Source organism: Benincasa hispida, unplaced genomic scaffold (genome assembly GCF_009727055.1).
Source record: "Benincasa hispida cultivar B227 unplaced genomic scaffold, ASM972705v1 Contig297, whole genome shotgun sequence".
NCBI classification, from domain to species: Eukaryota; Viridiplantae; Streptophyta; class Magnoliopsida; order Cucurbitales; family Cucurbitaceae; genus Benincasa; species Benincasa hispida.
The window spans coordinates 224,789-236,799 of NW_024064781.1; the positions used below are offsets into that span (position 1 = coordinate 224,789).

The following is a 12,011-nucleotide window of genomic DNA, read 5'->3' on the forward strand; positions in this document are numbered from 1 at the left end:
ATAAAATGCTATAAAAAGTCAAACTTTTCTTTAGTGTTTTAAAAACACCGTAAAAAACCCCAAACTTTTTATATTGTGGGTTGTCATGACTTTGCATAAAACATTATAAAAGATCTATCATAGCGTTTTTTTCAAAACTATCGTAGGTCTTTTTTCCTATAGTGTCCAAACATTCCATTTATGTTATAGTTATATGCTAGAGACTAAGAAATAAAAATTCGAAGTAGACTAATAATAAAGTAATTCAGTCGCATGTTGCCTTTTAAATTCATAAAAAAATCGAATCAAATCAAATCAACCATTTGAATCAACAAAAGTACAATCAATAAATGGAACTCTCATTATTCATTTGTAATGCTTACGAAGCTCTCCTTCATAGATGAAATTATTGAGAAGAGCCCAAGATGGTTGGAAAAATCTCCTGACAATTTTGATTAGAGTGGAGTGGAGCTTAAGCTTCTGTTCTGTAGTACCCTCTATCATGAAGGTTCTCTCGTCATTTCCAGAAAAGGGACCTTCCGAAATCTTACTTTTAAATTATAAAACGGAGTGTAGAACAGATCAATTCTGGATTTCTATTGTTGTGTCATGTCTTGAAAGTAAAATCCGTATAATCTTGATGTTAAAATGTCAGAAGTCGGTTGCTCTCTAAGATTAACACAACTTTCGATGTCAGACATTCACTCGTCAGATAATGGATTGAAATCAGAAAAAAAATGCTCAAAAAACATATATCAAGACAGAAAGAAGATGAATGTATCCTCCCAAAACCAAAATTTTTGAAAGCTTGTGAAGAAGGAAAGGAAACCATTTTACATCTAAGATTAATTCAATAATTAATTCAAATTTACTAATTAATTTCATAAATTAATTTTAAAATGGTAATAAAATGGTTAAAAAGATAAAGAGAAAGGTAATAAAAAGTTATTTTTTTCACCCATATGGGAAAAGTTTCTACTCTACCCCAACCACAATTTGGAAGCTCCCTTGTAAGTCTTGGTATATAAAAGTCATATCAAAATCTTCCAACGTAGAACAACTTACCACTTTCTCTCTCTCTCTTCTTTTTGCTATGGGTCAAAGGCCCAAAATCATCCACTACAAACAAAATTAAGAGTATTTTCGTAATGATGAAGTAAACAAAGAGAAAAAAAAAAAAATAGGCCCTGTTTGGCAATGATTTCATTTTTGGCTTTTGATTTTTTAAAATTAAGTCTATTTTCTTCAAATTTCTTACAATAGCTTCTTTGTTGAGTACAATGGTTGAATTCTTAACTAAATTCCAAAAACTAAACAAATTTTTAAAAGCTATTTTATTAGTTTTCAAAATTCAGCTTAGTTTTGTAAACCATTAATAAGAAAAATAGATAACAAAGAAAGAAAATTTAAAGTTAGAAGTAGTGTTTATAAGCTTAATTTTCAAAAAAAAAAAAAATTAAATACCAAATAGTTGTTAAATTTTAAAGATGGGAATAAAATCCATTTTGGACTCTTATCTAGGGCTTGTATATAATTATCTCTAATTTTGAAAAAATAAAGGAAGTAAAACTTGGAACTAAATTGGATAAGTAAGACAAGATGGTGCAAGAAGATAAACCAGACAACGCCTCCGCCTCCCACCATTTGGTATCGTTTCCATGTCCACTTCCGCCATTAAACCTTCACTTCCACTTCCTCCTTCCTTCAATCACCCATCTCGCTCACCCATTTCATGGAGTTTTTGCAGACCCATTTCAGATTCTTCGCCTTCTTTCCCTATTTCCACCTCTTCTCGCCATCGACGACAAGTATCCGCCTCCGTTGCCTTCAATCCTTCCGGAAATTTCGACCTCTCTTTGCAAGATGATGATGATGGTAACTCCTCAAACTATCCCTTACTTCAGTTTCTAGATTTGTTCTGTACCCATTTCGATTTGTTCATTCCAGAGTTAGTTCAAATAAGAATTGTGAGGATTGAGGAAAAGGGAAAGGGAGGGGAAATTTTATTTTCAATCTATCACCATTGAATGAAATTGCCTAGTTCGATTGTTTGAATAGGGCTTTAATTAGTCATTCAAAGAGAATTTCCCTGTTCTTTGTTGCTCAGCTGCCATCTTCTTGATGATGAATCATGATATTCAAATTCATTGCTGTCCTTTGGAGAAAATGATAGTATAAACTGTTAGGGAAGATTTTACTTAACTTTCCCTTGAAATGGTATGGAAACAAGAGAAAAGGAAGAACAATTGTGGTGGTTATATATATATATATCTAGGGAGTTCTTGAAATTTTGATGAGTTTTAACTGATTGTTAAGAACAGATTCTCCTAAAGTTGCACCTCCAATGCCACCCACTGAAGGTCGATTCGACGTGGTTATAGATAACGATGCAATTCGTCGTCTAGACTTATCATCGTTTCAGAAAACAACCGGAATAATTTCACCTTTAGCTAGTAAGTTTTTGGGTTGGTTGATATGTTTATATCAGCGTTTTGAAATTAGTTCTGTGATCCCTGATGAGTTCTCTTTCCTAGTATTGTTACAGCTGAGCCAAAACAATTCCTTGAAAGTACAATTGGTTTTACTATTAATTATACCCGAGAAGATCCTTACGATCGACGTGAATTATCCGAATACCCTGACATAAGGCTGTGGTTTGTGAGGCTTGATTCAGTCTATCCATGGCTACCTGTTCTGTTGGACTGGAGAGCGGGAGAGCTCGCTCGATACGCAGCCATGCTCATCCCTCACCAGGTGATGCTAGTGATGAAAGGCTATGAAAATGTTGATGTTAAGGAGTGAGAGACTGAGTTTTTGGGATCTTTTCTATTGCAGATAAGTATGAGAATGGGAATTGTGTTCAATCCTGAGGCTTTGGAGTTGTTTGTGATGAAGAAAGTTTTTATTGTGTATTCATGGTTGAAGGAACATGAGATTCCAAAGCCAAGATTGAAAACAGCTAATATGGCTAGGATGCTTGGGTTTGGGATTGGAGATGAACTTTTTGACTTGATAGATCAACATCCAGTTGCCCCACCATGAAACACGGGACCGAGCTCGAAACTCCGGTTCGATATGATCGATTCGAGAACTGGTATTATTTTCTAAAATTGTAATCATATTCTCAAAAGTAGAGTTGTAACCCTGTAATAGTATGTTCTCAACTTTTCAAACTTTTCTTAGGTTATTATTGTTGATGAATGAGTAATTTAGTTATGGAGCCATGAAAAAATGTTTGTTAAAAAGATAATAAGTTTTTTTTGGGTAATTGTTTTAAATGGTAGAACTTCTAGGAATATTTTTAAATATAACAAATTGTCACTGATGATTGACATTTTGCTATATTTATATTTGTAAATAAGTTAGACTCATTTTTCTATATTAGAAGAAAAAACACACATGTCAATGGTAATTATCTTGGTTTTGAAGAAAAAATGATTGTCATAAACATAAATATATCGATGTAAATAAAGCTTTTCAAAAAGCACTTACAATATTTTATTGAAAATGCTTCCGAGATGTTAGGAGTAAAAAGCACAATTAGAAAAGAACGGACAAAAATAAAAACAAAAAGTAAGAGAAAAAACACAAACATGGATCAATGATGATTACCTTCGATTTGGAGAAGAGATGGACTCCCCCAAAAATCTCTAATTTCTCCATTCACATTAATTAAATATTTATAGAAGAATAGGTTTTTTGACGAAAACGTGTGTTTTACTACAACGATGCTTCATCGAAAATGTGTCATTTATGGGAAGGTTTTGAAAGGTTTTGATGGCAAAGTTTAAATAGATTTATTAACTCACCATTAAAGTAAAAGATGTGATATGTGTTTAAAAATGAGGAGTAAAATGTGAATGTAAACATTCTTTCCACTTTGCTTTTTTATACATATAATAGAGATTTGAAAACAATCATTTTTTTCATATGTTTAAAAATGATTAAATTTAAGAATAATGTAATTTTTTAAAGTAATGATAAAAATAGTGTATACAAAAAAAAAAATTACAAAACTAAGGTGGAAGAGAAAAGTATTGACAAAAATATAGTAGCAAAATCGTGTACTCGGAACACGATTATTGTTGTGGCATGTGACCTCCATATCAGCATATGACTTGGTTAATGAAGACCAAACTTGTGGACGGGGTCCACGATTTTCATTTTTTTTATTTTTTTAATTATTTTCACAATTTCCCATATTAATAAGTTTCCATATAAAAAATTTGAAACTAAACTCGTGGACGGGGTCTACGATTTCCATATTTTTATTTTTTTTATTTTTTTTTTCATAATTTCTCATATTAATAAGTTACCTTATAAAAAAATTCGAGAAAATTTTGATTAATTACATGTCGCTATTATATTAATATGAATTAAATGAAATGTTAATGAAAGATATATAATATATTGAATGAAAAAAAATCTTGAGGTGAAATTTTGGAAACAAAAGATTCAATCTTTGTTCAGGTCCGAAAATTAAAATTTGCTTCACCCAATGAATTTGTTAATGTAACATTATATTCAGGTTATTACTTAAAAGAAAGAAAAAAAAAACTCGATTTCATGTTAATGGTAACAGTTTATTTTTTAAAAAAAAATGAAAGGATTTACTTTCAAAAATCATAAATATTAAAAAAAAAAAAAATCTCAACCAAAAGATTCCTAATCTTTAATGGTAATACCAGAAATTGAACAAAGTCATATAGAGCCTTGGGGCGCCGTCTGTGGGGATCGAACCCACGACCACGTGGTTAAAAGCCACGCGCTCTACCACTGAGCTAAGACGGCTTATTTATTCATTAGATTAAAAACTATTAAAGATTAATGTCTCTTCTATTTATTTCTTTTTATTCTTTTAAATGGTCAAACATTAATGTCCCTTCCAAAATAGTCAAATCTCATCCATGATTTAGCCTTAAATCGTAGATCGGGTAGACGACTTATCTGTTGATTCGATACTCATGGATCTCATTTACGATTTTACAATCCTATTTTAGTCAATACTTTCAAAACAACCCTATTTTTGTCAATAAATATTAAAATAACATTATTTTTTCCTATCGAAGCTCCAATAATGATGAAGAGAGAAATATATTTATTATGGAGAGATGAATACACTGTTTTCATTTATTTAAATTTGTTTTTTATATTTATTTTTCCTATTTTTGATACTCTTAATGATAAACAGAGAAATACATTTATTATGGAGGGAGAAAATGAACTTAATATGGTTTTTTCTCATTTTCAATTGGAGAGAGAAAATCCATTTAATATAATTTTTTTTCATTTTCATTTGAAAACATGAAATGACATTTAATATGATTTTATTTTTCATTTCGTTTTTCATATTGATTTTTTATATTATGTGATATATTTCATTGTTTCTTTTGAGTATTATGTGATATATCGTCTACATGTAATATATTTCATCGTTTATTTGGAAATGTTCTAACAAATATTTGAAATATACTGATAAATATTTTTTATGTATACTCAAATAAAATTCTAGTTTCATGGCAATTTGTTGGTTTTTCTAACGAATTCATGATTATTTTTAAATATAACTTAGAACATTATATATACTAATCAATATATAAAATTTAAATATACTGAAATAGATAATTGTATTCATATGACATTACAATAAAAACCACGTATATTTCAATAAAGAACATATATATAAGTGTATATATCATAAAATATAAATATAAGAGAGAAATACCTTTTTCTCCATTTATTTATATTCGTTTTTTATATCTATTTTCCCTATTTTCGAAGTCCCTTGATGATGGAGAGAGAAATATATTTATTATGGGAGATAAAAAGTATTTAATAAAGTTCTTTCCATTTTCAATTAGAGAGAGAAAATGTATTTAATATAGTTTTTTCCATTTTCATTTGGAGAGAGAAAATAACATTTAATATGATTTTATTCATTTTTCATGTTAATATTTGATATTATGTTTTATATTCCATTGTTTATTTTGAGTATTATATCATATATTGCATGCCTATAATGTATTCCATCGTTTGTTTGGAAATGTTTCAACAAATATATGAAATATACCAGTAAATATATTTGATATGTACTCAAATATAACTCTGATTTCATGGCAACTTATTGGTTTTTCTAGCGAATTCATGGTTATTTTTAAATATACCTTAGAACATTGTATATACTAACCAATATATGAAATTATACTAAAATAGATAATTATAACATATGACAATACAATATAAACTATGGTATATTTCAACAAAGAACATATACATTTGTACATATCATAAAACAAGAAATCTAAATACAAAACCATCCTCGTTTATATAAAATAAACAGTTATATATACCACAATATATATATATCTACTCGCCTCGCCCCGCCTGCCATCGACCGAATCTACTTAGCCTGTCGCGCCGTCGACCGAATCTACTCGCCCCGCCATGCCGTTGATGGAGTTTGCTCACCTCATCGCTGTCAGTCGGATTTGCTTGCACTATCGCCGCCGATCAGATTTGTTCACCCCGCCGTGCCGTCGATCGAATTTGCTCGCCCCGTGGGGTGAATCAACGGTGATAGGTTGAGTAGATTCGGTCGACGACACGGCGGAGTAAGTAAATCCGGTCGACGAGGAGGAGGAGAGAGATCCGTAATGGCTATGGTTGAAGAAGAAGAAAAGATGAAGATGGAGAGTTATGTATTATAAACCCTCATATGAAAATGAACTTTATTTTTTCCTATTTTTTATTTATATTCTGATTTATATGTACTTTTTTTTTTAGTTTTTGTAGGAAATTTGATATATACATGAGGTATATTTATTCGTTTATTTGATATAAACGAGTGTTTTTTTTTTATTTATACTTATTGTATTATGATATATATATTGTGGTATAAATCAAATTTATGAAGATTTATATACTGTAATATATTTCACATATTGGTTTATACTATGATTTATGTAAAGCATTGAGTCAATCTCTAATTTATAAACTGTAGTATATGTCATATATTGGTTAGAATATTTTTAAATACGTAACAAAATATTCTAAGATATATTTAAAACAAAATGCTCTAATTAATGTATGTTTAAAATAACCATTAGTCCGTAAAAAAAAATCCAATAAATTATTATGTGCAAATAAACAACCGAATATATTACATGTACAAGTGAACAAACAATGAAATATTTCACATAATAACAAAAATCAACATGAAATATGAAATGGAAAATAAAATCTATTAAATGTCATTTTCTCTCTCCAAATGAAAATGAAAAAAAAAATATTTCAAATGCATTTTATCTCTACAATCGAAAAAGAGAAAAAATCATAATAAATATATTTTCTATATCCATAATAAATGCATTATATGGTGATTTATGTCAAGCATTAAATTTACATACTTATTAGAATATTTTCAAATTCCTAACAAAATGTTCGGAGATATATTTTAAATAAACATGAATCTGGAGGAAAAAAAAACTTGAAACCAATGAAAATAAAAAAATATCATTAAATGTAATTTCTCTCTCCAATTAAATTAAAAAAAGGAAAAAATCTCAACAAATAAATGTATTTTCTCTCTCTAGTTGAAAATATGAAAAAAAAAATCATATCAAATGAATCTTCTCCCTCCATAATAAATGTATTTTCTCTCTTTATCATTAAGAAAGTTTTGAAAATAGGGAAATATATATAAAAATCGGGAATAAAAATAATAAAAATGGTAAATTTGTCCAAAAATAATATTAAAAGCCTTTCTTGAAAAAATTCAAATATAAAAACGTTTTTTAATATAGGACCTAAAGATGGTTTTTTACGTAAAAATCTCTTATTTTATGACATACTATTAGATAATTATTCATAATAAATTATAAAATTGAGTGATATAATGATAATCAATTATTGAGCCACGTGATCAATTTAAATGTGATAAACAAGGGTTGCAAATAGGTCAATGGGATATGCAATAGAAACAACTATTTCACAATTATGATGCCTAGAGAGTTGTGAACTCCTTGAGCTTACATTGTAAGAAGTTAATAAGATATAAAATTAATATTTTTTTTTAGTAATGAAATCCATAACTCCTTTGCCCAAAGAAGTTGAGTTCGCCACTTCTACTTCAAAACTCTTTGGACCAAACTAAAACTTTGGTAGATAACTATGGACCCCATTTGGTGACCATTTTGTTTTATAAAATTAAATCTGTGGACACTATTTCTATCTCCAAACTTCTTCCTTTGTTATATACTCTTTACTAATGGTTTAAAAAACTCAAGCCAAATTTTGAGAACTAAAAAAAGTTGTTTTTTCGAAAAATTGTTTTACTCTTTACTAATGGTTTAAAAAACCAAGTCAAATTTTGAGAACTAAAAAAAGTTGTTTTTCGAAAAGTTGTTTTTGTCGATTCAACCATTGTACTTAAGAAAGATGCAAATCATTGTAAGAAATGTGGATGAAATAGACTTAATTTTTAAAGACAAAAAAAAAAAAACAAAATGGTTACCAAATGGAGTCTTAATTTTTTGTTTTCTGTTTTTGAAACATGTACTTGTTTCATTTCACAATTTCTTTAGAATGGTCTTTATTTTTTTAAAAATAACATTTGATCACATTCTTAATCAAATTTTGGAAAAAACAAATAAGTTTCCCGGAACTATTTTTAAAAATTTATTTTTAGAGCATGACATAGATTTTGACAACATCGTCAGAAAGTATCAAATCTCCCTTACTTGATCTTCAATCCAAGTTTGTTGTATCCATTTTTTTAGTAATTTCTGTTGTAATAAATTCAGTTCCTTTCTTCGCTCTTATTCACTCATTCTGATTTTTTTCCATTTATAAATTGGGTTGTTGTATCCTTATTGAACTCAAACTAAAATATATAAAAAAATTCCTTCTTAACTCACTATTCATCTTGGTATCAGAGTTGTTGACAAATGTCACCTCTTATTTTATCCTCCTCCCCTCGTCGAAATGACTTCCTCCTATCTTCAAATACCTGCATCCATAACTAACTATCTTTTTTCAAACATATGTAATCTCATACCTATTCGCCTTGATGCCACAAACTATATACAATGGAAATGTTAGATGTCTGCCATATTGAAAGCACATGCTCTGTTTGGTCACATTGATGGATTCACAACCCAACCAGACCCTCAAACACCTCTACCCCCACCGAACCTCCTGCCCAAAGAGAACCCAATCACGAATACCTAGCATGGACTTACCACGATTAAGGCCTCATCACTCTTATCAACGTCATCCTATCCATTTCTGTTTTCTCCCATGTAACCTCGGTATCCACCGATCGGGAACTCTGGCTATCTTTCGAAAAGCGTTATTCTTTCAAAACCCGTGCGAATATTTTAGAGCTTCGTTTAGAACTCTACAATGCAAAAAATCAACTACAGAATCCATCGAGCAATACACATGGCGTGTCAAGGATATCGTTGATCAACTAGTTGCGACCTTGGTTACCGTTGATGATGAAGAGACGGTCCTCCACATTCTAAATGGCTTGCCATCTGATTATAGCTCATTCTGCACCTCTCTTCAAACTCGCAATACACAAGAGTACATTTGAAGAGCTCGATGTGCTACTCACCGTAAAGAGAAATCTATTGCTTGCATGAATCCGGTCAGCGAACCAACTGTGAACCCCGAATCCTAATTTTACACTTAAGTGTGTTTTCTTATTTAAATTGTCTTAATTTTCCACTTAATTGTGTGTCTCTATTTAAATTTGTATAAATAAATTGAGTAGGTTGATGAGAAAGTTAGTATGAAATGGTGAAGAAGGGATAGGGATTTGAAAAGAAAAATATAGAAATTGAGTTTGTGAAATTTCGGCTAAGTATAGAGAAGTTATGTGAAATGCGTTATGGCTGAAGGACTGAGAAAAAATGGAATTTATGTGAAATGCGAAAAATATGGGAAATTACTTTGAAAAAATTTAGAAAATCCGTGTAAAGGTATCATCAAAGTGTGAGCAAATATGTACGGAGAACAATGTTCGCAGTAGCTAAGAGCGAGATCATTGAGATCGAGACCAGCGAGATTGGAGAGGAAATGGGAGAGAGCGAGATTGGATAGAAGATGGGAGAGAGCGAGACCCGCGAGAAAGCTGGAGAGAGCGAGACCAGCGAGAAAGGTGGAGAGAGCGAGAGTGGAGAGAAAAGTTAAAGCTGGAGAGAGCGAGATTGGAGAGAGCAAGACCAGCGAGATTGCTAGAGAGAGCGAGAGTGAAGAGAGTGAGACTAGCGAGAAAGTAGGGGGGAGAGAGCGAGGGTGGAGAGAGCGAGACCAGCGAGAAAGCTGGAGAGAGCGAGAGTGGAGAGAAAAGTTAAAGCTGGAGAGAGCGAGATTGGAGAGAGCAAGACCAGCGAGATTGCTAGAGAGAGCAAGAGTGAAGAGAGTGAGAGCGAGAGGGAGAGCGAGATTGGAGAGAGCAAGACCAGCGAGATTGCTAGAGAGAGCAAGAGTGAAGAGAGTGAGACTAGCGAGAAAGTGGGAGAGAGTGACATCGCCGAGAGTGGAGAGAGCAACACTGCTGAGACCGGAAAGAGCGAGAGCGCTTATGCGAGCCTTGTTTTGTCCGATTCGAACGTCACACCACGCCTCGCTCGCCTATGCATTGAACGGCCGAGCAAGCTTCTGGGCAATGTATTTGGACGCGTTGGGGTTGATTATGCATGTAAAAACCCTAATTTGAATACAAACAAAGCTTGAAGACGTAAGGGCAAACATTAATTAAAATTTAGGTATCCGATTAAGAGAAATTCTTAAACCCTAAGAAATTGTGTTGGATGCGTTTGGGAAGAACACATTGAACCAAGATGAAGTCAGCTTACATTGATAAAGGGAGGATTAAACATTTGGCCATGCAGCCAAGTAGGTGCTGTCAATCCCACGAGCAATTTGAATGCCTATAAATATGGAGTTAGGATTTCATTTTTAAATCACACAAAAATCATAAATTTCGTAGAGAAAGTAGAGGGTAGTGAGGGTTCAGAGGAATGTGTCAAATTTTGACGAGGAGATCTTCCAATATACTCGTGATTTGGAGTGATTTTAAAGTCATCTGAAAGCTCTAGAAGTCTAGTTTTCAGAGTAGGGCTGCTGGAGGAAAAGGCTCAAAGGAACTAGACAGGAGGTTAAGAAGAAGGCAGAAGGGTCAGACTATCAGATCAGTTTTGGCCAGTCTTGAAGATTTTGAGATTCCAGCCAAATCACGAGAAATTCTGAGCTGAAAGTTTAGGATAAGATTCCTAAGACATTTTAGAATAAGTTTGTAGAAGGAAGTATTTCCAAATAAGGTTTGGAACTATAAGTAATCTAAGTTGTAAGTTGAATCTGGATTCCAGGGGTGAAAAAGGGACCCGAGGAGCTACTAGAGTGAAAAGTTCCTAAGAGTTCAAGGTGAGTGGCTAAAATGTTTTCAAACTAAAACGTTTTTAAACTGTTTTGATTACATACATTTTACAGATAGCATGTTTGCGAAAATAATTCTCATGCCTACTAGTTTTATAAAGTGGTTTCCAAGCAAGTTTGAATTGTGATTTGAACGCATGCATATTGTTGAAAAACTATTTACATATGTTGATTTTATCAGCATGCGTTATCATCTTTAAAGCCATGTTGTATATGTGTTATACTGTACATGCTTTAAAGAGAAAAGTTGTTTATAAATAGTTTCGGTAAAATGCGATGCCGAAGTACAAGGAGAAGGCATCCACCCAACTAGATACTGAAGTACAAGGAGAAGGTATCTATTGGCACTGAAGTACGTTTGAGAAGGTACCAAGCCAATGGGATAGTGAAGTACGTTGGAGAAGGTATCCTAGTAGCTCAATACTGAAGTACAAGGAGAAGGTATCTGAGCAGTAGTACCTAATGTGTGAAGGTACTTAGTGTGGCCACAGGTGAATAAAGTCAGAGATTGAGCAAAAGGGTTCTCTCTGGACTAGTAGTTGGTGTTGGGATTATTTTACGATATACAGTACTTTGATTTGAGACATAAT

General features: G+C 31.9%; 1 protein-coding gene and 1 non-coding gene across 2 annotated transcripts; one reads left to right on the forward strand and one right to left on the reverse strand.

Annotated features, from left to right (window-relative positions):
• Window positions 1-1,544: 1,544 nt before the first annotated feature.
• On the forward strand, window positions 1,545-3,211 carry LOC120069256 (protein CHLORORESPIRATORY REDUCTION 6, chloroplastic). Its single transcript, XM_039020974.1, has 4 exons — window positions 1,545-1,854; window positions 2,301-2,432; window positions 2,525-2,733; window positions 2,815-3,211. Exons 1-4 carry the CDS (start codon window positions 1,638-1,640, stop codon window positions 3,019-3,021), a joined length of 765 nt encoding a protein of 254 aa, XP_038876902.1. The 5' UTR covers window positions 1,545-1,637; the 3' UTR covers window positions 3,022-3,211.
• Window positions 3,212-4,698: 1,487 nt separating this feature from the next.
• On the reverse strand, window positions 4,699-4,770 carry TRNAK-UUU. The gene has a single exon. It is a non-coding gene; the product is annotated as a tRNA-Lys (tRNA).
• Window positions 4,771-12,011: the final 7,241 nt, after the last annotated feature.